Genomic DNA, 26,783 nt, shown 5'->3' on the forward strand with positions numbered 1-26,783 from the left:
CGAAACAGGGACATCGAAATATAAGAGAAGATATAAAACCCAACAACCACCCAGAAATTATAAACCGTATATATCAATACATATAGCAATATAAAGACACGGGAGAACTAAAAACACTATAAAACTAAGTGTATAGTAGAAGTAAATAGATTCTTCCGGCGGTAGATGAAAAAGAAGAATGACCGATATGAAGGTTAGGAATATATTAAGAAGCAGAACTGGATGGAGCATAATGATGAATGCTTTAAAGTATGAGTTAGAAATAATGGAAGGTGTGAGTTAAAAGGAAACAAAGGAGGTGGATTTATAGTAAAACATCCGACAGAGCAATCAAAATTGATGATCGCATTTAAAGCGGATCCTAAGTTCCTTAATCAAATCTTATTACAAAGATTTTCTCCAAATCTCTTGAACTTAAAAATCAATCATATCTACGTCAAAAGATATGACGAATCTATACCTACTCATTTCACTCTTTTGGTGATAGCTTCACTCGTACTCTTCATAAAAATCAAAAGGTTTTATCCATATTACTCAATCATAATAATACCCTAATTTTCAGCCTATATGCGTCATGAAAACATATTTATTGTCAGCCATGACCATCCCAATCAAATTTCGGGACGAAATTTCTTTAACGGGTAGGTACTGTGACAACCCGGAAATTTCCGACCAAATTTAAACTTTAAATCTTTATATATTCCCGACACGATAAGCAAAGTTTGTAAGTTGAATCTCAAGAATTTTAAACTGTGTTCATACACTCATTTAACCACGACCAAATTCCAATGATTCACGAACCATTATATGAACGAACATGATTATATATGTATATGTGTATATATTATAACTTGAAAACATTAACAAAGTATTAGACGTATAATACTTTATATAAATGTATTTATTTCAAAATATATTCTAATAGTTATCAATGGAATTAAAAGATGATAACAAATGATTGAATTATTAGATACATTGAATTATAATTACGAGTCTCTTTTAAGAGGTCCACTATAATTTGAGAAATCTATTCTTTTTAACGGTATTCGAAATAATTGGTAAAGTAATTTATTAGAAGGAACAAAAGTGTCAATTAATGGGAACTAGACAAGGGTTAGTGGAGATTTTCGTTTGATTTTTCATTTTATACTTTACAATAATTGTCTCGTGACTTTTGATAAGATAAACTATTAAACTTGTATATTAATTAACGTGGAAGTAAAATTGTAGAATAAAGATAACTTAGAAGATGAATATCGACAAGTTAAGTAAATTAACGTTTTACATTAAAATGATTTTATATGTTTATCTAACTTTTAGACGTTATATCACGTTGCACCAACAAACGTTAAAAACTTGAAATCTATTAAAAGTATATTTAATCTTACTTTTCAAAAACATTTTTACGATATAACAGCTTCTTCTATTTTAACCTTTAATTAAATGATTATTTTATATATTTAGTTTTAGAAAAACAAAGTTATCATATTTGATTTAAATGTATAAAAACGATTCAGTTTAAAAAGAACTTTATTAATTAGGACGTTTTATAAGATAATTTGTATATGACTTTTGAAGAATTTAAATAAAGTTTATATTATAAATTACAAGTAGATAAAGCGTTTCAAAAATGTAAACGTGATTGATATAATATTTTTCTACTATCTAAACGATTCCAAAATAAACTTTAAAAATATAATTAGTTTTGAAAAACTAAATATTGTATTATTACATATTTCAATATGAACAAATATATATTTTAAATAAGGATATACATATATACATATATATACATATATATATATATATATACATATATATATATATATACATATATATATATATATATATACATATATATATATATATATATATATATATATATATATATATATATATATATATATATATATATATATATATATATATATATATATTATACAAGTGACAAAATATAATATTTTAACAGATGATTTAAAATGATACATTTTGATAAACTACGAGACTCTGATTTATTGAAGCAAATGACCACAACGCTCAATTTTATAGGTTACATTTATCATAAGGTAAATTTTTGATGAGTAAAGTCAAATTATTAATAAGTGTACATGTTGCATAACACAAAAGGCTAGTTTTCTAAACGTACGAAAGTGCGCTTGAAAAACAGAAAGTGGTACATGAGTCGAGTGACAACGTTCGTGTCATTTGAGTAAAAATTATATTTTTACCATGAACGTAAATATAATATAATATATAAGTAATTATATAAATTAAATATAATATATATATAATAATAATAAAAAGTGTCGGCAAGAAGTTGTAATGCATATTAGCTGGAGTGAAGAGCCATGCGATCGCATGGCATCCTCTCCCAATACCCATGCGATCGCATGGTGTGTTTGGTGAGGTGAAGTCCATTTAAAGGTTGAACGTTCCTGGTTTCTGATTCACTTCTCTTATCTATCTATCTCTAAATATTACTCCGTATATATTTATATTTATATTACTTTTATTATTATTATTATTATTATTATTATTAAGATTAATATTATAGTTAGGAGTATTATTATTAGTAGTATTATTATTATGTATTATACATAAAATACTACGACGAGGTTCTGCCCGCGTGATTTCAAAATGAGTTTTTCTAGTAGGATAGGGCTAAGGAAATTATGGGTTATAGCTATGGAGGTGATGGGTATGGTTCATGGGTATGCTCGTGAGGTCAAATTAGTGTTTATCATCTCCGTTGCGTCTACGTACCTTTTCTGCAATATTGAATCTCAATATTGATACGTGAGCACTCATAACTTAACTTTTACATACTAATAGTGTATCCCTACCTAGTGCTCGACTATATAGGATTATGCATGTTTGTACTTTTGATATTGCCCTTAGTTAGGTTATGTTGAATCCTGAATTAGTTATATATGCGGTTGAGATAAAGTATAAGATATGCATGTCGTTGGAAAGCTAGCGAAAAATTAAGAACTTCTCATTTAGAACTCGAATGGTTTCGATGAACAGATTAGAAATTATCGTCCATTGAATTTTAGTAGTGTTGTTAAAATGATTATTATTACTATCGTCATTATTATCGTCGTTACTATTTTTATCTATTAATTATTATTATTATTATGATTATTAATATTATCATTTTTAATATAAGCATAACTATTAAAAGAATTTTTATTGTTATTATTATTATTATTATTATTATTATTATTATTATTATTATTATTATCATTATTATTATTATTTTTATTATTATTATCATTAAAATAGTTATTAGTATTATCATTAATGTTATTATAATAATTATTATTATTAGTATTATTATCATTAAAAATTGATATTAGTATCATCTAACTATTATGACTAATATTATTATCATTTTTATGAATACGATATAAAAGGCGACTAAAAGATATTAAATAAATCAATTAGGAAATAATGAGTATGAGTATCATGATGAAATTAAAATATTGAATTAGATAAAATTATCGTTCTTATTATTTTTATCATTGTATTATTATTAAAAGTATTATTAATATTAAAACTATCATTTTTTCTAAAATTATCATTTTTAATAGAAATGTCATTGTTATTATAAAATATCATTATTTTTATCATTTTAAATAAAATTATTATTTTAAAGTTAATATTAAAAAGTATCGTAAATACTAAAGTTATCATAATTAGAATTATCGTTTTATCATAATATCACTTTTAGTAAATATAAATATTGATATTTTTATTAATAGAATAATAATAATTATTATTACAAAATAATACAACTTTTACTTATTATTATTATCAATGTTATTTTATCAAATAAATATGTAATACAAAGATATTTTACTATACGTAATATATTTACATTAATAATACCTATCATTATATTAAATGAACTTTATAAATTTATTTACTTAAGATATATAAAAGTATATCTTTATCATATACAAACTTTAAATATAAATTTTATTAACAAATGACTTATAAAAATATTAAATATATAAACGACGATATTCAGGTTATATAATAATCATGTATAAATTTTAGAAATCATTTTGAGTCAAATTGACTTTTGTTGACCTTTGCATATTAGTCTCGAGCATTAGGATTGTGGTACACTATGACTTGACCTAAATTGATAGACAAATATATAATTAATATATGTTCGTGAATCCGAGGCCAACATTGCACTTGTTCAATGACGTTATATGTATTTTTACTACGAAATACAATATGTGAGTTTCATTTGCCTTTTTACCCTTTATATTTTTGGGCTGAGAATACATGCGAAATTTTTATAAATGTTTTACGAAATAGACACAAGTAATTGAAACTACATTATATGGGTGAATGATCGAAGCCGAATATGCCCCTTTTGCTTGGTAACCTAAGAATTAGTAAATCGATCTACTCATTGACGCGAATCCTAAAGATAGATCTATTGGGCCTAACGAACCCCATCCAAAGTACCGGATGCTTTAGTACTTCGAATTCGTTTTTATCATGTCCGAAGGATTTCCCGGAATGATAGGGGATATTCTTATATGCATCTTGTTAATGTCAGTTACCAGGTGTTCACCATATGAATAATTTTTGTCTCTATGCATGGGACGTATATTTATGAGAACTGGAAATGAAATTCTTGTGGTCTATTAAAATGATGGAAACGAATGATTATGATAAACTAATGAACTCACCAACCTTTTGGTTGACACTTTAAAGCATGTTTATTATCAGGTGTTAAAGAAATCTTCCGTTGTGCATTTGCTCATTTTAAAGATATTACTTGGAGTCATTCATGGCATATTTCAAAAGACGTTGCATTCAAGTCGTTGAGTTCAGTAAAGATTATGATTAATTAAATGACAGATTAGATCATTTATAGATGAATATTATGAAATGGTATGCATGCCTGTCAACTTTCGATGTAATGAAAGTTTGTCTTTTAAAACGAATGCAATGTTTGTAAAATGTATCATATAGAGGTCAAATACCTCGCGATGTAATCAACTATTGTGAATCGTTTATAATGTATATGAACGGGTCCTTTCATCGTGCTCCATACAGACTCGCACCTAGCGAAATGAAGGATCTCCAAAGCCAATTACAAGAATTTTTAGAGCGTGGTTTCATTCGACCAAGCACATCACCATGGGGAGCTCCTGTTTTGTTTGTCAAAAAGAAAGATGGTACATTCAGGTCGTGTATCGACTATCGAGAGTTGAACAAACTTACCATCAAGAACCGTTATCCACTACTGAGAATCGACGACTTATTTGATCAACTACAAGGCTCGTCGGTTTATTCGAAGATCGATTTACGTTCTGGATATCATCAAATGCGGGTGAAGGAGGATGATATTCCGAAAACAGCTTTTAGGACGCGTTACGGTCATTACGAGTTTATGGTTATGCCAATTGGTTTAACTAACGCACCAACTGTGTTCATGGACCTTATGAACCGAGTGTGTGGACCATATCTTGACAAGTTTGTCATTGTTTTCATCGATGACATACTTATCTACTCAAAGAATGATCAAGAGCACGAAGAACATTTAAGAAAAGTGCTAAAGTTGTTGAGGAAAGAAAAACTATACGTTAAGTTTTCAAAGTGTGCATTTTGGTTGGAAGAAGTTCAATTCTTCGGTCATATAGTGAACAAAGAAGGTATTCAGGTGGATCCGGCAAAGATTGAAACCGTTGAAAAATGGGAAACCCCGAAAACTCCGAAACACATACGCCAATTTTTAGGATTACCTGGTTACTACAGAAGATTCATCCAAGATTTTTCCAAAATAGCAAAACCCTTGACTAAGGTCTCGCTCATATTGTCGTTATCTATTCATTGTGTGAAAATGGGTCTAATTTTCAACCGAAGATTTTTTAACACGCTTGCCACATAATTCAGCCATACTATGGGCCAAACATAATGTGCTCGAAATGTGTTTTGCGGCTATGAATTATATCGAAACAAAACTATAGTCAAATATATTTGCATTTAATATCAAATTTTAAAATAGAAACAATTATAGAGTTATGAATTGAGAGATATAAAAATGTGTAACAAAATAATCGAACCATTAAACCAAGATGTCACTAAACGTGTAATGATTTGTGGCTAGTGATGATATATTAACCCCAAAAATATTCTCAATGTACCTAAATACAGTGTTACACAAAAAAATAAGTATCAAAATGGTATTTAAATAAACAAAAGAATTCAAATGCAAAGGTAATTATTATTGTAAAATCAGAAAATTCAAAATTCACCTTAGAAATTTCAAAACGACTTTTTCGACGTCAAAAATATTTTGAATGGAAGCAAGCATTCGGAAAGTCTTGCTCATAGCATCGTTATCTATTCATCGTGCAAAAATGGGTTCAAATTTCAACCGAGGATTTTTTAACACGCTTGGCACATAATTTCAAATTTCAGTCGATTTGCAATTTTTGATGTAAAATTTTTGAATTTTTCAATTTTGCCTCCGGTAAATTTTTTTTGCCCCAATGTTTTCATATTTTGTCTCAAAACCTCTGTATTTTGCCCTAAAACCTCGTATATTGTCAAAAATCTTCACACTTTGCCCAAAAACCACCATATTTTTTCTTCAAAACCTCCTTATTTCTCTCAAAAAACTTTCTACGCTATCAAAAAAAGTTTCGCCACCAATAAAAAAATTTCTAGTTTCACCACTGGTTTACTCTATTTATATTCTTTATAACTTTCGAAAAATTGATGAAATGAAATTTAATTTATTGATGTTACAAACCTAATTTCCTTCTTTCTCAAAATTACAGTCCTTCATTACATCGTCCGTCCGGCCGACCGTCACAGCCCTACTCCGCCACTCACAATCACCACCACCGCCGCCGCCCCATTCCTACCACCACAATGGTCGAATCCGGCGCGTCTCTCGCCAGCGGACCCGACGGAAAAAAACGCCGCGTAACCTACTTCTACGAACCCTCAATCGGCGACTACTATTACGGTCAAGGCCACCCAATGAAACCCCACCGTATTCGTATGGCCCACAATCTCATCATCCACTACTCTCTTCACCGTCGTATGGAGATCGTACGGCCTTTTCCGGCCGCTTCTGAAGACATCCGTAAGTTTCATTCCGATGATTACGTCGATTTCTTAGCTTCTGTTCAACCAGACGCCGTACAAGATCATACACATACACGTCACTTGAAAAGATTCAATGTTGGTGAAGATTGTCCTGTTTTTGATGGAATTTTTGATTTCTGTCAAGCGTCTGCTGGTGGGTCGATTGGTGCGGCGGTTAAGTTGAATAGACAGGATGCTGATATTGCGATTAATTGGGCTGGTGGGTTGCATCATGCTAAAAAGTCTGAAGCTTCAGGGTTTTGTTATGTGAATGATATTGTTTTGGGGATACTTGAGTTGCTTAAAGTTCATAGGGTATGTATGCTTGTTTCTATCTTTGCTTATTACTCCTTTTTTGTAGGTTTATATTGCCCTAATTGTATACATATCCGTGTATAATTCATATGGTCAAATGTGTATAACTATAACCTTGTGTTGTAGCTTATGTGGTAGTGGCCTGTCTCTCTGAGCGCGAGGTCAGGAGTTCGACTCCCGTGTAGTGCAGCATTGCACACAAGGTTGCCCCTTAACCCTTGAATTCCACCCAAGGGTGCCTTCCGCACATCGCGTTGCGGGGGCAGTGGGGAGGGGGGTTTACCGCCATGCCCTCGGATTGGGCCGGCTTTGCTCCTGGGTTGCAGTTGGGGGCGGGTTATGCAATTGCGGGAGATGAACGCGTGGGTGGTTTAGTCCCCTTGGATGATTCATAAACTGCTGTTCATAAAAAAAAATGTATTATATAACTATTTTATGTGACTGTTCAGATATTGCTATCATGAAATACGGTGTAGATATTGTTATAATGCAAAATATGGTGTATGTGGTGTTTAACTTAATAATGGTATTATACAGCGAGTGTTATATGTGGATATTGATATTCACCATGGAGATGGGGTTGAAGAAGCTTTTTTTACTACCGACAGGGTGATGACGGTTTCTTTTCACAAATTTGGCGACTTTTTTCCTGGAACGGGTCATATTAAAGATATTGGTGCAAATCAGGGCAAGTATTATGCGTTGAACGTTCCGTTGAATGATGGTATGGATGATGATAGCTTCCGAAGTTTGTTTAGACCGATTATTCATAAGGTTATGGAAGTTTATCAGCCTGATGCTGTTGTGCTTCAGTGTGGGGCCGATTCGTTAGCTGGTGACAGACTTGGGTGCTTCAATTTATCTGTGAAAGGTCACGCTGATTGTCTTAGGTATCTCAGATCGTTTAATGTTCCTCTCATGGTTTTAGGTGGTGGTGGTTATACTATCCGTAATGTCGCACGGTGCTGGTGTTATGAGGTATCCTGTTCTTCATGTGTGCGTGTGTATATATGTATGTATATGAAGAAGCTGTATTGATGATTGAGTATTTTTTTATAAATAAATTACAGACAGCAGTTGCAGTGGGTGTTGAACCTGATAATAAGCTGCCTTATAACGAGTATTATGAGTATTTTGGGCCGGATTACACGCTACATGTTGAGCCGAGTCCCCTTGAAAACCAGAATACTCCGAAAGATTTGGAGAAAATCAGGTTAGATTGTATTGTGAAATGTGACTATTGTTTGCTCATTTAGGGCTTGTGCATATATCGTTTGTTTGGTGTATATATTATAGGTTACACTTAAGTTTTATATTATTCATTGAAGTTTGAAGTTTTATCCTTTTATGAATGTATCAATTTTCGTCTTGTCTCAAGTGGGTCAAATGGGTTGAAAGTCGCATGAAGTTTTTACTAATGTATACGAGCTTAATTATTATTTTATTTTTTATGTATGATCATTATCATTATCATTATGGTTTAATGAAAATGTGTTATAATAACAGGAATATGCTGCTAGAGCAACTGTCTAGATTACCACATTCTCCGAGTGTGCCATTTCAGACGACGCCACCTGTCACAGAAGTCCCTGAAGAGGCAAGTTTTTCTACAATTTCAGTTATATTCACGCTAGTGTTGATAGATTGTTAATGTGTAATATATATCTATCTATTTATAATATATAATATAGGCGGAGGAGCCAATGGAGAAACGGCCAAAACCACGCATATGGAGTGGTCAGGAATATGATTCGGATGTTGATGAAGATGACAAGCCTAGACGTCAAAGTTTCAGTGCAAATCATAATGGTACAAGGTAGTGTAAGACTGTAAGTATTTCACAAAATCTAGACACTGCAGTTCTTGACCCTTTTACTTCTCTGATTGGGCGGATTAGGCTTATCATGTTTTATTTGTAACAGGTCAAATGGGTACGGTATAATTATTTTGATCGCATGACACAGTTTGTTCATGGGAAAGATTAATTCATTGAACTAGACTGTACTAAAAAAATAGCCATTTTGATTCATGACCCAACCCACCAATGTGACTATTTGGCCATCACTAGTATAAAGAGTATAAGATATGGACTCGGGGTGCTGGAACCACTTTATAGACTTCATGTCCAAAGATTTAATTGTCAGCTTTTTGAAAGGAAAAAAAAATTCAAAATGTTATGACATGCAGTCTCAAGAAAAAAAACATTTCAAATAAACAGTAACATAGAGGTAACTTGTTTAGAATTTTAGTATGATGTATATAGCCGTAATAATCCATTTTTTTATGTAATTTAACTTTGGATTGAAAACTAAAAACATTGTCAGGGACCATGCGAGGGGTAACATGAAGGAAGAAGACATGATAGATGGAGATGCTGCTCGCTCATAAGTCTCTGCTTCGTTATTGGTCGACGTTGTTTTATGCTACAAAATGTTCTGAAATGGTTTTCCTTTTCTTAAATTAGAACAACTAGAAGAGTAAAATTCAAAATTCGCGTGTCTTGTAAATCTTTGGTCTAATTGTCTAAGGAAGCGTACATGGATGAATTGTATTAGACTGGTTTTAGTACTTGGAATTTATGTTTCATACATGGATTTTAGTTTACATCAGTTGGTTCAAAATCCAATATGTTATATGTATTGCTTATGGGGATGCCTTATCTTATTCTAGTCATTATCTACCTACGTCGTTGATTTTTATTTTTTTTTTTTTTTTTTTTTTTTTTTTTTTTTTTTTTTTTTTTTTGTTTTAGGGAGCATTAGTCACCATTTTCCATCAACAATATTTGATTTGATTCGACATATAAAAAGTGAGTCTATTCAATTCACATATTTATATTTATATAAGTAATTAAAAATTTAGTAATTAATGATTTAAGAGTAATAATAATAATTATTATTATATTATGCCTTCAACTTTATAGTTACAGGGATTTAGTTTGTCGGCAGGTGTTTGTTCTCGTGTTTAGATGCGCTCTCGAGTTGTTTTAGTGCCTTTTATGTTTTTGATTGGTGGTTTTTGTTGGCCTTCGTCGTCTGTGTGAGTTGTTTTCGCCCATGTTTAGGTTTTTATGATGGTTTTGGTTGGTTTCATTTCGCCTTTTTGGTTTGGTAGATGTGTGAACTGTTTTCGCCCATGTTTAGGTTTTTATGATGGTTTTGGTTGGTTTCGTTTCGCCTTTTTGATTTAGTAGCTTTGTGTGCCTGTTTTGTTTGTTAGTTAGATCCTGCTCGTCTTTAGATAGTTTTTCTAGGTTTTTTGTTTTTCTAGTGTTGTTTTCTAGTGGGGAGGCGGTTCGGAACTTGTCATATGTCGTTTTGTAATTGGTTCTTTCATCAGTTGATGAAAGTTCATGGTTCGCCAAAAAAAAAGAGAAGTTACAGGAGAATTACAAGTTTTTGCTAGATTATAGATAAAAGGTTTTTACTTGAGAATTCAACATTTGTATTAATAAGCAATTCATTAACAGAAAAAACATAAAAAGAAAAGAAAAGTAATATTAAGCTTGGTAGATCATCCTAACAAATCCCATCCAGTTTTAATTTTAAAAATATTAAAATAAAATGGTTTAACCACTTGATATGTTATGAAACTTATCTCATGCCATATTTGGAAGTAACATTTTGTTTTAACAAACATTAAGTCAATCCATGTCACTTTGTTGCAAAAGGCTCGGACCTACACCCAAATTTGGGTGGAATGAAGAGAAAATGGTGCATTAAAAAGAAAAAATTTATTATAGTAGTGTCCACCTTGTTTATAATATCCAGATTCGAGATATAGTACGTATGTGTTGCAAGCTTTAAGAGTTCAAGGAAGAAGATTTAAGGACACATTAGTGAAAACATCCACACTCTAATTAGTAAATTCCTTATTCCTTAAATATGTTACCCTAATGAGTAAGGGAGATGATACATTCACCACTATTTTTAATACATCCACCATCACAGTGTATTATTTACATGTACTGTACAACTATGCGATGCATATTTTTTGATGGATGAATAAAAAATGATGGTGGATTTATCATTGTCCAATGAGTAATGGAATTCTAGCTGTTTACTAGACGGCTGAATAAGCAATCTGTCCTACGTCATCCAACTAGAATTCTGCCACTTGTCACTTTCCATCACACGTGTGTACACAACCCTTTCCCTTCATCCATCTAAATCTAATGTAACTTGTTTCTCTCGAACATAATAACACAAACCAACGTCATCCTACGGTCAGATCACACACACCAGCATCTTGCCAACTGCTGGATCCTTTTGATCATTGCAGCCACCTCACCGGAGTTACCATCACCACACCCACTTTGTCCACATCATCATCATCATTAGCCCAGCCCAGCCCAGCCCAGCCCAGCCCAGGCCGGTTGTTGTCTAGGTGGGTGATGTTCACCATAGGATTGACGGTGACCGGATTTAGACATATAAAAATATCTAAAAAAAGGGCCTTGCAACACTAACCTATATCAGCATGATGAAGGTGGTGGTGAGAGCTTCAAAGGGTAGCCTAATGATACTGCAAATGTTTTGGGGCCATAGAGTGAAGAATGTAGCCGCTAGGACTTGATATGGGCTTCTGTAAATTGGGTTTTTGACGATCCTTTAATAAATTCAGTTTCTTATTCTTATTTCAAAAAAAATTTGGTGTTTCCGTGTTTGTACTTGTTACTCCATGGCACAGTTTACTTTTATTTTCTTATTACTACAACATAAACATTATACATACATCATAAGTTTTATGAAACCACACTAAAACATATGCTCTACTAACCTGTGAAAACAACAGAAAAACAGTTACTGTGTACAAGCACAAACACAATATACAAACAAACAAACAAACAAACAAAAAAAGAGGAAAACCGGAATGCTTTTAGGTTTTATTAGAGGAAGATATTGGGCAGGACCATAAGTTCACTACCTCAATAAAAAGACTTATGTTTTACATCTATATATGCTACATACATATATTAATTGAAATGGACCACAAACAGCACAAACAACATCTCCGCCTTATAACTTTAAACATCAGATACTGGCCTGACCTTTGTTTACACCGATATCGGCTCGGGCAACGACTCTGGTGGAGCTCCACTGCTACCATTGAGGACGGTAACATTTCCGTCTGAATCGACATCAACAATGACCGAATCGCCCTCCTTAATATCGCGTGAAAGCATCTTTTCCGCCATGCTGTCTTCCAACAGCCTCATAATCGCTCGTCTTAATGGCCTTGCACCGTAGCTAGGGTTATAACCCTCTTCCACTACCCGGTCCCTGAACCTCTCAGTCACTTGAAGCTCGATTTCTTTAACTTTTAACCTCTCGAAAACTTCCTTCAACATTATATCGGCTATCTCTTTGACTTCAAGTTTAGTCAACTGTCGGAAAACAATCATTTCGTCTAACCTGTTCAAGAACTCAGGTCTGAAATACTGTTTGAGTTCTTCAGTGACTAAACTTTTGATTCTTGTGTAGCTACTGTCCTTCTCATCGTAGTCAAGGTCAAACCCGATTCTCCGGCCACCTTTCTCAATTACGCTACTTCCGACGTTCGAAGTCATGATTAGGAGTGTGTTTTTGAAGTCAACGGTTCTTCCCTTGCTGTCGGTCAACCTTCCGTCTTCAAGAATTTGAAGCATCATGTTGAACACATCAGGGTGGGCTTTTTCAATTTCGTCGAATAGGACAACGGTGTACGGCCGACGACGGACCGCTTCGGTTAACTGACCACCTTCGGTGTACCCAACGTAACCGGGAGGGGAACCGATGAGTTTCGAGACGGTGTGTCTCTCCATGAACTCACTCATGTCGAGCCGAATCATGGCTTCTTCTGAACCGAAGTAGTAAGCGGCTAAGGCTTTAGCGAGTTCTGATTTTCCTACACCGGTTGGCCCGGAGAAGATGAAACTGGCTATGGGACGGTTAGGGTTTTTGAGACCGACACGGGCTCGGCGGATGGCGCGACTTATGGCTTTGACGGCTTCATCTTGACCGATGATTCGGGTGTGAAGGGTTTCTTCCATTTTGAGGAGACGGTCGGATTCATCGGTTGAGACTTTCTCAACTGGTATGCCGGTCCAAGATGAGACGATATGCTGAATGTCGGCTTCGGTTACAGTCGGGCCTTCCTCTCCCGCCTCGGTTTCGGCCTTGCTCATCTCTTTGTTCTTGTCAACAAGAGCTGATATTTGAGTCTTTAGATCCATTTCTCGATCCCTTAACTCCCCGGCCTGTCAAATCAACAAGTTAATTAATGCGTGCAGATGATAACTAAACGAAGCATGTTTATTTACTTATAAATGTGTTGATTTACATTGATACATTATGTTTTATCTCAAACAGGGAAAACTGGAACAGAACCAGCCTAAACATAACACCTAAACGATCAAGTTTAACAGGCGGAAAGGTGCCAAGAGTCCATAAGGCATCCCAACTCAATTTATTTGAACATAGAGAGTATTACTAGTTATTATTAGGATAACATGATATTAGTAAACCATATTTGACACATAATCGTTTAGAGAATTTAAACTGGTTGGACATATATGCATTCGGCGAACGTAACCTGACCCATTTTGACCTACAACAAAATTTATTATATGCATATATGCAGCCGGTCAACGTAACCTGTCCCATTTTGACCTAGAACAAAACATAATATATATTCGCCCATTTTGCCACCTGTCGAATGAACACTAGAAAAATCAAAAAACGAAGTACCTTTTCAAAGTCCTGGCCACGAACTGCTTCATTCTTCTCTTTTGTTAACTGTCTAAGTTCTTTCTCGAGCTCTCTGGCTTCTTCTGGGAGCTGAAAAACAGAGATTATTAATTGATGGTCGATTAAAGTAAAGTAACCAATACAAAGATATGCAACAGAAGACATACTTGTGCATGACGAAGTCTAACACGAGAACCGGCTTCATCGATTAGATCAATAGCTTTATCTGGCAAAAAGCGGTCACTGCAGGTATAAAGAAACACATCAGACACGTACCAAAAAAAAAAAAAAAAAAATAGTGGTTTTAAGATATTAAGCTTAAAAGCAAATGGGTCAGATTGGTCAAATGAGAAAGTACTAGATCCATCAACCTTATGTACTGATATGACAACTGGGCTGCAGCTACCAGCGATTCATCGGTGTACCGGAGCTTGTGGTGAATCTCATATCGTTCTCGAAGCCCCTTTAAGATCTGTATGGTCTCGTCAACCGTCGGCTCAGGCACCTTTACAGGCTGGAATCGTCTCTCGAGTGCTGGATCCTTCTCAATATGCTTCCTGTACTCATCAATTGTTGTTGCCCCAATACACTGTACCAAAAGTAACATTACAAAATCAGAAAGGGAGAACGCAAAATCAGCATGCTGATTTAACATATCCGATTGTCATTATACAAAAATCATAACTTTCACTTGCCTGCAATTCACCTCTAGCAAGAGCAGGTTTCAAGATGTTAGCAGCATCAATAGCCCCTTCTGCTGCTCCTGCTCCAATTAACGTGTGAACCTCATCAATAAACAGAATAATCTCATCACTTTGCTTAATTTCCTCCATCAGCTTCTTTAATCTCTCCTCAAATTCTCCACGATACTTTGTGCCAGCAACAAGTAAACCCATATCCAAAGTAATCACCTGCAAAATCAAGAGTATTAAAATTTGCCCGTGTGTTTGCAAAACATTACGACACCAACCTATACAAAAGACGGACCCACCTTCTTCCCCTCAATTGTTTCTGGAACATCACCATTTGCAATTCTTTGTGCCAGACCTTCTGCAATAGCGGTCTTTCCAACACCGGGTTCTCCAATGAGGCAGGGATTGTTTTTTGTACGTCGTCCAAGAATTTGTGTTACTCTCTCAATTTGTGGTTGCCTTCCAACAACAGGATCCAGCTTACCCTACAAAAGCACATAGCAGAAGAAAAAATATTGTAAAAGACTGATTAAAAAAATAATTTAGTCAAATATAAGATAAAAGTTACCTCCTCTGCTAGCTTTGTCAAGTTAGTACCGTACTCTTCCAAAGTTGGCATCTTGTTACCGGAGGTCCCACCACCAACTCCGGCCCCCACAGCTTCCGCACTCTCGCCGACCATTCTGATCACCTACTGAGTAACACGACGATTGGATATAATGGAAGTACGAATTTGGTTAAGGTAGAGCAGATGTAATGATGATAACTTGCCTGTGTGCGAATGTTGTTAGGGTCTGCACCTAAATTTTCAAGAACACGAGCAGCTACACCTTCACCCTCACGAAGCAAACCAAGAAGCAAGTGCTCTGATCCAATATAATTATGACCTGAAACATTAATCCATGGTAGAAAATTAGTAATCACTGATTTGATTTATCACAGCTCAACCAGAAATCGACAAGAAAAAGGGGTTACCAAGTTGTCGGGCCTCCTCTAACGAGAGTTCAAGTACACGTTTTGCACGAGGAGTAAATGGAATTTCTACAGCAACAAATCCACTACCCCTACCAATAATTTTTTCTACTTCAACACGTGCATCTTTCAAATTAATACCCATTGATTTCAACACCTTTGCAGCAATACCAGTGCCCTCACCAATAAGACCTAATAAAATCTGCTCTGTCCCAACGAAATTGTGACCAAGCCGTCTTGCCTCCTCTTGTGCAAGCATAATTACTTTAATAGCCTTCTCAGTGAAGCGTTCAAACATAGCCTTGGGGACAATTCGACTAGGCTTTGCTTTACGAACTGAGGTAGCTGCTGCAACCTTCGAGTGGAAATCCTGGCCTCTATTGACCATGTTGTCTAAGGCATTGACACCGCGCAGACCAGAGAAACCCCTAACCGTCACTGACGAAGCTTGTAAGCTGTACATCATCTTAACAGCTCTTTTCGTATTACCAGATCGCTTTGTACGTACATTGCTTTCACTGGAAACTGCAGAAGGAAAACTGGTAGATTGCACCAAAGCCCCCGCCATGACTGCAACCAGAATGTTCTGCAAACAAACAAAAGAAAAATAAGTTATAATCTTGTTAATACTCTCCATATTTGAAGTAGCATCATGACAAATTTAACCCAAACTTGCAACAGTTCTTCGCAAGGAATAGCATGAAGACATAAACAGCATATGTATGAATGAATACAAAAAAGGTATGTGATTTATATGCATCAAAATAATGCGACAGTACAAGATTATAGAAATCGATATCTTACATAAGTTTCCAATATTAATACACTAGGACATGACATCTAAATAGATTAAATCAGTAACTCGGCCTTTTTTGTGTGAACCAACAGCCAAGAACACATGGAATTGCATTCAATTATTAAACGTTCTTCTAGAAAGCATCATTATTTCAGCTTGTTTCAGATGTCTTAACCATTTTGTGTTGAAGTACTAAAAGGAAAACATTAAGAGATGGATTCAAACAGTATGATATTAGAAAACTGCAGGTTATACAATCATATATATACACTGATACACAGCTAAACATATATAATGTCTTATCAGCATAATTACAAACCTATAATAAGTTCTGAAAGCCCTAATTCATACATACGCAGCTCAAAACTAACAAACACATAATTAAGAGAAATTGAATTACAAACCCTAAGTTAATTTGAAGATATAGATACAGATACTTAGAAGATTAAAGACAGAAAGGATTAAGATTAATTAATTTTGTACCTAAGTAAGTAGAACACGAAATAGATAGAAGGATTTTGATTCTTCAGGTTAATCGGCGATTGAAGGTCCACCGGATTGAAGAGATGTGGATGATAACGGACGGTGTGTATCTATATATCTTGTTTAACTAATTTAATTTAATGTATGTATTGATTGATTGAATTGATGATTATTATTTGTACACGCAATTTCATGTTTGATGGATTCTCATCCACTGTAAATTGGGGATAAAATTATACAGATTGCTAACGTTACGGTGCTATTCAATATTGGTGCATCACGGACCGTTGATTTGATTTACTGATTATATGATTATATGATCAAGATCAAGGTTGCAAACAAAAAAAACAAAAAAACAAAAAAAAAATTAAAAATATTGGGGGTTGTAGGCGGTAAGTCAGATTCATCAAGCTGTCAAAAATTGGGGGGAGTTATCGGTCAACTTCTCGATCAAATTCTCGGTCGACGGCCAATTTCTCGATCAATATCGAATTTATTGAGTTTGGCGGTCAATTTTTCGTTCAACATAATTTTTGTAGCTATATATTATTTATATTATATTATGTATCATAATAAAGTATATAAATGCTTGTTTGTAGCTATATATTATATTATATACTAGATTTATCGAGCCCGTGCGTTGCACGGGGACTCTTTCGAACACTTTATATTGTACATAGCCAACGTATATTAAATATCAATATTATAGGATAATTGTCATATATTATTCTGTGTCTTGAAGTATTATTGTAAAAACCATACACATGATTAAAATTTATAATATATATGTTAAAAAGTTTATTCATATCAAAAGTTCAATTTATTAATTGTCTACATCACGAAAAAGATAAAAACAACACTCTGTGTAGCAGTAATTGAATAAATATTTGGTGCCAGGCTTTAGAGAATTTTTTTTTCGAAAACGTGTAAATCCATAAGACACACATAGATTTGGTGTCCTCTTTGATTTCTCTTCTTTCAACCTCCATTTATATATATTTTTTAACTAAATTTAAGCACGACACTGTTCTTCCGCTGCGAAGTCCAGGCAGAAACATCATTTCGTTTGGCAGACGCTACAAAAAAAATGGATAAAAAGTTATATAAATTAAAACAACGAACAACTTTGAGATATATGTGATACAACCATTGTTGTATAATATCGATATTATACAAATGTATATATTGCAAAAGTTATATTGCAAATATATATGAAATAACGATATTATACAGCCATTGTTGTAAGTACTGTTGTCGGTTGAATTTGTAAAGTATAAAGAATACACATCATCAAAGTGTTGATAATATTTGTTCATAAATTTATTCATAACACAAGTTTAAGTTATTGATTGTTGTAAACATGAAATAGATAAAAAGTACGCTCTTTATAGCGGTAATTGAATAAACATTTTGTGTTAGACTTTAGCCGATTTTCTTTTTGAAAACGGGTAAATCCATAAGACTTGGTGTGCAATCAAAATTAGCATTCATCAAAAGAACTTATATTAAATCTCAATTTACAATAATCAAAAATAAATACAAAATTAGCATTCATCAAAAGAACTTATATTAAATCTCAATTTACATGCGAGTCGGCACCTGCCTAATCAGACCTTGTTGATCTTTTCCTTTTAGTCTCCTTAAGTTTTTAGTCTCCTTAAGTTTGAAGCAATACCCAACGTGTTTGACCCATCAAATTCCTCGGCTCTAAATTCTCATCTTGAAGGTTATATTTGAGAATGAAAAAATCAGGGATCTATTTCCTTTTACAACGTGTACTTTCAACATAAGGGCAGAGGTAAGAATGCACATAAAATCATTATGTACTTTTTATTTTTATGCAACAAAGTCTAAACAACTGCATAGGTCCTGAATGCCATCTATGTTGTTGAATATACTTGACTTGACTGGCAAATTTACTAAACTTTTCCAATCAATTCTCATCAAAAATAAGCTCAATAAATTCCAAAAATCCATACTATTAATCCAAATGTTAAGATCTGGACAATAAATCTTTATCACCCCAAAACAAAACAAAGTTTCCTAAGAACTATAAACTGACTTTTGTCGTTTGACCATCAAAAGTCAATCACGACTTGAAGCACACTAACTCAGCATTCTCATCACCAACAACCTATCCATCTTTATATTTGTAATCATCTTCTCTTCCAAACTTTGTAATAATACATCTTCCACAACAATTACAATACCAATTACACAAGAGACTGCATCGATTATGACATCACACCTAAAGAGAATGATGCTTGACATTAAAAGGCTCACTATTTATGTCCTGTTGATAAAAAAAATTGAGACGAAAACAATACGACCATTGTAACATACTTTGTAGGTGTTTCACATGTCACTCGTTTTCTCTTTAAGATTTTGTATCAATTGTTCAATTTGTAATACGTTTTTGTCGAATGCATTATCTAACTCATTTGGCATTTGCCACTTACGTTACTGCACCTTAATGATGAAAGAACAAAAGAACTTCCGTTGTAGCAAGATTGGTATGAGCTTATAACACAAATAAACATTATGCTAAGCCAATTTACTTTAAAAATTAGGTAACATATCATAAATAAATCATGTGATTAAATCATCTCTCTTCTAGTCTAAAATAAAAAACTTTGCATATGTTAGTCAATAATGATTTATTGTACCTTCCAATATTTCCATTCTCCGACTGATGCATTGTAGTAAACCTGAAAGTCTCTGAACTACATGGAAGTCCCCAAAGAATTTTCTTCCAATCCCTACATCATACAAATTAAATACATATACATTAACAATATATGTTAATATATACCTACAATGCTTTGTTGGACCTTAAAGATTGTAAGGCAATAGGATAACTATTACAAAGTTATTGTGTATTATAAAGTCAATGAAAGACAATTAAACAACTTTCTCATCACCAACAAACATTAGGTTACAGTTTTAGCTTTTTACATAGAGTTTGGATGGTACCTACACTGTCTTGAAGTTTAAACATCTCAAATCTATAGACTAAAAGCCCTGAACCAAATATTATTGTGCAACACATCATGGTTCTAACTATATTTGCTTAGTGTTTGACAAAATTTAATATCTTAGGTCACAACTAAAAAAATCTTAGGTGTGTACCTTTCTCCCTTAATATTGACCATATAAGACGCAAGTTTCTTGTAAAACAGAACTTTAATTCTAAATTACGGAACAAACCTTCGCCGTTTATAATAACTGCAGCCACCATTGAAAAAATACTCATACCTTTAGTTTATCGAATACCATACTAATGTCAATTTCATTTCGTCTACTTGACTATAAAACCCGTTAACTGCAGCCACCATCTCACTTAGAAAAACCAACTAAAAGTCAACAATTAGAACCTGTGAAAAACCAATAATCACTCTTTAAATAATAATCATCATTAATGACTCACTTTTACCCATCTGCCATTTCAACAGGTAAACGTATGCCTCATAAGTAAAATAAGAAAATAAGAAAAGTAGAAAAGAAAAGTGGACTTACTATTAAGTTCAGAAATCCATCATTTAATACTATCGAAAGTACCACGTCAACTAATATCATAAACAATGAGTGCATCAACAACACCACGATAATAAGCGGGATGTAACTGCGCGAAATCTTTCTTGACGATCTTAAAAACAGCGGATAATAAGAAAATGTTTCAGGGCCAACCAAACTCGAACGACCCGTCCATTTTGACACCTTCAATAATTTTTGCTATAACCAAATTATTTTTCTTGTGAAATACTACTGTCAATGGTACTATTTTTTTATAGCAGTAGTCAAGGACAATACTGCCACGTAGTCAACTACCATGTACTTTTTTGTATCCAAAATTTTGATATTCTTCAAAATCGTGCATTCTTCAAAACTAAATAACAGTATTATTAATCAATGAAAATGTCCTAGAATACTTACCCAGGAGGGTTTAATTTTAATCGGAAGGTAAGTAATCATTCAATCACACAATCATGTATAGGTTGTACAAAGTAAGCAATCTATCGGTTTGTATAAATTCTTGCTTAAAAGATAAATAGATTAAGAAAAAAAACAGCTGGACACATATATGAATGTTAAAATCATCATCTTACTGAATGACTTACCCAAATACCACTGTAAAGTTGCATTCAACAAAACCAGTTATCACTTGAAACACGAAGATATGAAATCACTGAAGCCATATCTTTTTCAACAATATTATATGTCCATTCCATTCATATAATTCGAACCAAAATCGGTAATATAATAAGTATAGAAACCCATTTAGTTGCCATTTACCGGTAAACACCTAAAAATCATAATTTACCAAAAACATAATACATTCATACAGCCCGTTTAATTTCAGCAGAGTACCCTAATCTCAGTTAACATATAACATTAGTACTTTTAGCACATACAGTATTAATTTAAGGTTAAGGTAACAGCATATTGATTTGAATATCAGCTAACAAATTTGCAACACAAATAGAAGCTCACCTCGACTAATTTTTATAATATATTATAAACAAATATTAACATAAAAATGCACGAAAGTAACAAATGAAATACCTATCAGTTGTACACGTAATGATTGACCTCAAACGCTTATTATCTTCCACCACCGCCACCGGTATTAAATGCAGATCCATTTCATCTAATGACCGTTAATACATTATGAAAAAAATCACCATTTAATCACCGTAATATCTCGAGACATGTTAATGAATGATCTCTGAGTTAGTTAGTGTATTGAGTTTCCTCCACCACCCAGCTTTACTCCATTCAATTTGTCTTATGCCCGTTCTATAACGATAAGAGAAAATAATAGCCTTTAATTTGTGAAGTATTACATTTATGATTTGTAGATAAATACATCTACTGTATTTATGTATAAATATTATCTGATATTGGATGTATCAGTTATATAATTATATTTGTCACAAACATTTTATCAAACACCTTTGATGCACCCACTATTACCTAGCTTAATGACCATCACCATAAAATATTTCTTATTAGAAGTTTAAAGATTAGTATAACAAAACCTGTATATCAGATAATTGTATGAGACATGAACCGATTGATTATTAAAAATGGTTCCGAGTGACTACAAAAACAAAACACAAACACAATATTAGATATTAAGTAATGAAATCGTGACGAAGTACAGTATCATAGTAATTACAATAAACATTTTGTTGATAGAGTACTTTGGATGATTAAACAACTAACAAATAGTGTACATGTATCTTGTAGTGTTAAATGGTAATTGGAACGGGTAAGACATATGTTATTAAAAACTGCAATAGCAGATAGTGCACAGGTAACGAAAAGTTAATGCGAATCAGGGTACCATAACGAATAATACATCAGCAATAGCAGAAGAGATAATGGTAACCGGGTTGACCTAAAACATTTAGTCCATTGTTCCTTAGCTCCTTACACCAGAAGAGATAATGTTAAGTCTTCGAGTTTGAGCTCCCAAAACATTCCCAGCACATAAAGGTACCACTTCCTGGAAACTGTAAAAGTAATTCTAGATTCAGACCAAGAAAGTGCTTTGGCTAATAAAGTCAATCCAGTTTCTTTCTAGTTTCAGATTACTCATATACATATGCAAATTCTTTCCTTTCATATTCAAAGATGCAAATTTTTCAGAAAATAGATCTTAAATCTATCTAACTTATTCATCTCATATCACTTTTGAAGTCTGAACATTTTTAATTTACATAAAAAGTCAAATTGTAAGGTTTATGAAATGGATTATTACCTAAATAAAGACAACACGATATACACCCAATGAATATATATCAGATTCCTAAACATTCATATACACTGGTAGTACCTGTTCGATAACACCTGCTCGGTAGTACCTGTTCGGTAGCAACAACCGACATATAACCTACATCTGCAAATGTCAGACAACAAAAACACAAAGTAATAAACATTGTACATAAAAAAACATATAGAAACATCTTGCTCACGTACATCATAGCTATTACAACATCAAACAACCTAATTTTGAAATAAATCGCTGGAAACCCTAATTTATACCCCAAATGTTCACTCTATTATAAAAATCTGGAATTTGGTTGCAATTATGCAAAATTGAAATTTGGAAATTAGGTTGTTGAATAATCACTCTAATTTGGTTACTGAATTCACGCTTTCAGATTAATTTTAAGTAATTGAAACCATAAAATTAAAAATATAAGATAAAACAAAACAATTATTTAAAGCTACCTGCAATCCAATCTAGGCATACAACCAGGTTCGGTCTAGAGTGCCACTATAACAATGCATTTTAGACACCCGTCCCCCAGTTGCATCGGGAGCATTCTATTCTGTAAACCAGCTATAGCTACCTGCAATCCCAACTATATCAGCCTCACCTGCAAGAGCACACACAAAGCTATATTATTGCAATGACATAATACTTTGCCAAAAAATAAACAGGTTTCGAACACAATCGACCATTTATGTTCACGACATTAATTAATGTTACACCTTACACATATATATATTTTATAAATAATACCCGAGTCAACTTTAGACCTGATGAACTCATAATAGTAAAACCCCTGCAGTAAAATACATGCCATGACATTCAAAAGCTGATGCTTACATATACATAATCGAAAAAATCGATTCAAATACAAACAACAAAATTTACCAACAATCATATATTTTCAAAATTCGTTTACTGATAAAAACTTTAAAGGAATTATTCAATAACATATTATGTCAACAGAACCAAGACAGTGTACCTTGAAAAATCTGCTATTTATTCAAAAAAAAAAAAAAAAAAGTAACCCAAGTATCGTGTTTTGATTGAAATGGAGGTTGTCTAAGATAATCAGAATCATTAGCTTAATCATCAAAACAAATTCCACAGTTTCATATATGGTCGAATTAATAATAATAATAAAATCAATAAATAATAATAATAATAATAATAATAATAATAATAATAATAATAATAATAAACTTAAAAGTATTAAAACTTACAAAAAATTAGTGGGAAGCCTAGAGATGATAATAATAATAATAATAATAATAATAATAATAATAATAATAATAATAATAATAAAAAACACGCGGTGTCTTGTGCTGATATGGTGGGTATTAAGCATCGACATAATGTTGTTCGGGATTCCCTTGTTGATGTTTGTTATCGATCTGGGATTTCAGCGAGAAAGGAGGTTGACATTGAGTTGTCTGGAGGGAACGACAGGGCCCTCAGACCTGCAGATGTGTTACTTTATTCCTGGGATTGTGGTCGCGATGTTTGTGTTGACTTGACAGGGTCTTCTCCTTTGACACAGTCTGGGCTTTCTGACTTTGTCCCTGGACGTGCTGTGGTTGATGCGGCTCGTCGGAAGCGGGTCAAGTACGAATCTAGCTGTCAGGCAATTGGTTATGGTTTCATTCCTTTCTCATTTTCTTCCCTTGGGGAATTAGAAAAGGATGCTGTTTCTTTGCTAAAGCGGGTTCAGAAGAGTTCGATGGCGCAAGATATTGGTGCCGGTGCTGCTGCTCATATTTTTACTAGGATAGGTTTTGCTATTGCTAGAGGTGTGGGGGCCCAGATTGTCTCTAGGCTTCCCACTAATTTTTTGTAAGTTTTAATACTTTTAAGTTTTTTATTATAATAATAATAATAATAATAATAATAATAATAATAATAATAATATAATTCATGAAAGTACCTGTATCCGATGATAAGTGGTATGAATTGATTTCCTTAGCCGTTCTATTGAGACAAATTTACCTTCCAAAAAGCAAAAGATATACAACCGATTAGATAGATTTCAGTCTTCCAAATCGCATATTCACCAAATAATTGAAAACCCTAATCATTTAGGGTAAAAGTTTTCACAATCAGAAGGGTGCAAAGGAAGAATAAACCCTAAACGTATTACTTCAAAATTGATTCCGAAGGATATGATTATTTAAACTGCAAATCAGATCGTTAAACATGAAGGCAATGAACATACCTGTTTCCAAAAATATCGATTGCAGATTTAGCGTATAAAGGGTTCGTCGCCGCCGAGTATTATGCCGATAACATATAAAAGTTGTACGGTTCTGTAGCGAAAAGTATGACGGATTAATTGGTGGCAACGACGTGCTCAATTGCAGCATCATCTGATCATAATCGCGATTGGAATGGATTTTGGGAGCTCTGATTTTTGAAGAAAGAGAGGACGGTTTATGAACCGTATAATAATATAATACGGAGAATTAAAAAAAAGCGCCGATTTAATTGATTTTGAATTCAAAATTTGTTTTAGCGGGATTCCATGTCATCAGACATTAAAAAAATAACCAATTAAACAATGCCACATCGGATGACTCGTGGACAGGAAAAAGGAGGAGGTGACACGTTGGATACATGTTCACGATTTATAATATTGTATAGATATAGATCATAAAATTTATCTCAAAAGTCTAAATTTCATACATATATATTCGAAAATTTATATTTATATTAAAAAGTCAACGTTAGTCAACAACTGATTTCTCCCCGAATTCTCCGTGAACTCCCAAAATTTTTCCGACCGAGTTCACCTCGAGTTCCGATTTATGCAACCTTGATCAAGATAACAGAGAGCTTATGCGTGTGCTTCGATTATTTCCATAATAATAAAATAATTTCGTAAAGTTCACAAAATTTATAGATTTGAAATTTGTACCATACAAATTAAAAAGGCAATAATGATATATCTATTACCAATGAACGTTTGCTTCAACAGTATCAAGTCTCAGTGTGGAAGGGCCCGCGATTAGTCCAAGCAACCTGGGTTCAATTCCTGGGGGCGGAAGGTTTTCTCTCCAATTTTCTGCGATTAGTTGTCAAGCAACGCAGGTCCCGTGATTAGTTGTCAAGCAATCCGGTAGGAGTTTTCTTCTAGCGTGTGTGAGTGCAAATGATGAGGGGTCGTTGAAATAAATTGTTGGGAAAATGAAAATAATAATCTGATGAGTCAAAAGTATTTTGCAGATTTTAGAGTCTGGAGATTTAGAGTCTGAAGTTGCAGACTCTGGATTTGCTGAAGTCAACGTTTAAAGATTTCTTGAAGCCAAAGCTAAAGATTATTCTGGAGATATGTTTGCAGATTAAGAAGATTTGTTTTGAAGATTCAGTTTTATCTCCAGAGTTGACTTTCGATTTATTAGCAAATTAGTTTGGTTTTTAGTTTATCTTTTCCATTTTTATAGCTAAGTAGTTTTGGAAACCAAATCTCCAGATTTGGTCTTTATCTGTATAAATAGGGACGTATGGTTCATTTGAAAGATGTACTTGACACGATTAATATTATCAATCCTTTATTCCAATATCGTGTTCTCTCATTTTCTGTACTTAAATTCTTATTTATTGTATAAATTGAGAGTCTGGTGTTCATAGTTGTATTACTGTGAACTAATAACTGGTATCAGAGTGGGTAAGGTGTAAATCATATTACGGTGATCTTTACAAACGATCCATATTTTTATCAAAATGTCTACCAGTACCATTCCTACCCCGGTTATGGCTGGAAAAGGTGTGCCAATATTCGATGGCACAGACTTTGCAACTTGGAAATTGAAAGTCCTATGGTTTTTAGGATCTATTCATGAAGAAGCTGAGCATGTTCTTACAACAGGACCCATTATTCCTTGTTCAATGATAGCTGC

At 33.4% G+C, this 26,783-nt stretch overlaps 2 protein-coding genes and 2 long non-coding RNA genes across 5 annotated transcripts; 1 reads left to right on the forward strand and 3 right to left on the reverse strand.

Annotated features, from left to right (window-relative positions):
* Positions 1-6,781: 6,781 nt before the first annotated feature.
* LOC139846530 (histone deacetylase 6-like) lies at positions 6,782-10,107 on the forward strand. 2 transcript variants are annotated; one of them, XM_071836012.1, is made up of 6 exons: positions 6,782-7,440; positions 7,978-8,418; positions 8,511-8,653; positions 8,947-9,037; positions 9,132-9,269; positions 9,765-10,107. In XM_071836012.1, the coding sequence occupies exons 1-5, from the start codon at positions 6,907-6,909 to the stop codon at positions 9,258-9,260; spliced, it is 1,338 nt and encodes a 445-aa protein (XP_071692113.1). In that variant the 5' UTR covers positions 6,782-6,906; the 3' UTR covers positions 9,261-9,269; positions 9,765-10,107. The 2 variants fall into 2 exon arrangements, with proteins under 2 accessions (XP_071692113.1, XP_071692112.1); XM_071836011.1 differs by having other exon boundaries at positions 9,132-9,256.
* Positions 10,108-12,303: 2,196 nt separating this feature from the next.
* On the reverse strand, positions 12,304-17,259 carry LOC139846954 (ATP-dependent Clp protease ATP-binding subunit ClpA homolog CD4B, chloroplastic). The gene is made up of 10 exons (XM_071836541.1): positions 17,112-17,259; positions 15,836-16,418; positions 15,632-15,747; positions 15,429-15,551; positions 15,160-15,345; positions 14,864-15,079; positions 14,540-14,757; positions 14,336-14,411; positions 14,169-14,258; positions 12,304-13,678 (listed from the first exon to the last, which is right to left on the reverse strand). Exons 2-10 carry the CDS (start codon positions 16,398-16,400, stop codon positions 12,497-12,499), a joined length of 2,772 nt encoding a protein of 923 aa, XP_071692642.1. The 5' UTR covers positions 16,401-16,418; positions 17,112-17,259; the 3' UTR covers positions 12,304-12,496.
* A 1,534-nt stretch (positions 17,260-18,793) lies between these two features.
* LOC139848409 (uncharacterized) lies at positions 18,794-22,250 on the reverse strand. Its single transcript, XR_011759946.1, has 4 exons — positions 22,151-22,250; positions 21,675-21,908; positions 20,628-20,828; positions 18,794-20,485 (listed from the first exon to the last, which is right to left on the reverse strand). It is a non-coding gene; the product is annotated as an uncharacterized lncRNA (long non-coding RNA).
* Positions 22,251-22,323: 73 nt separating this feature from the next.
* On the reverse strand, positions 22,324-23,536 carry LOC139848410 (uncharacterized). Its single transcript, XR_011759947.1, has 3 exons — positions 23,349-23,536; positions 22,951-23,013; positions 22,324-22,627 (listed from the first exon to the last, which is right to left on the reverse strand). It is a non-coding gene; the product is annotated as an uncharacterized lncRNA (long non-coding RNA).
* Between the last annotated feature and the right edge of the window lie 3,247 nt (positions 23,537-26,783).

The sequence above is a fragment of the Rutidosis leptorrhynchoides genome, chromosome 5, assembly GCF_046630445.1.
Source record: "Rutidosis leptorrhynchoides isolate AG116_Rl617_1_P2 chromosome 5, CSIRO_AGI_Rlap_v1, whole genome shotgun sequence".
In the NCBI taxonomy this organism is placed as follows: domain Eukaryota; kingdom Viridiplantae; phylum Streptophyta; class Magnoliopsida; order Asterales; family Asteraceae; genus Rutidosis; species Rutidosis leptorrhynchoides.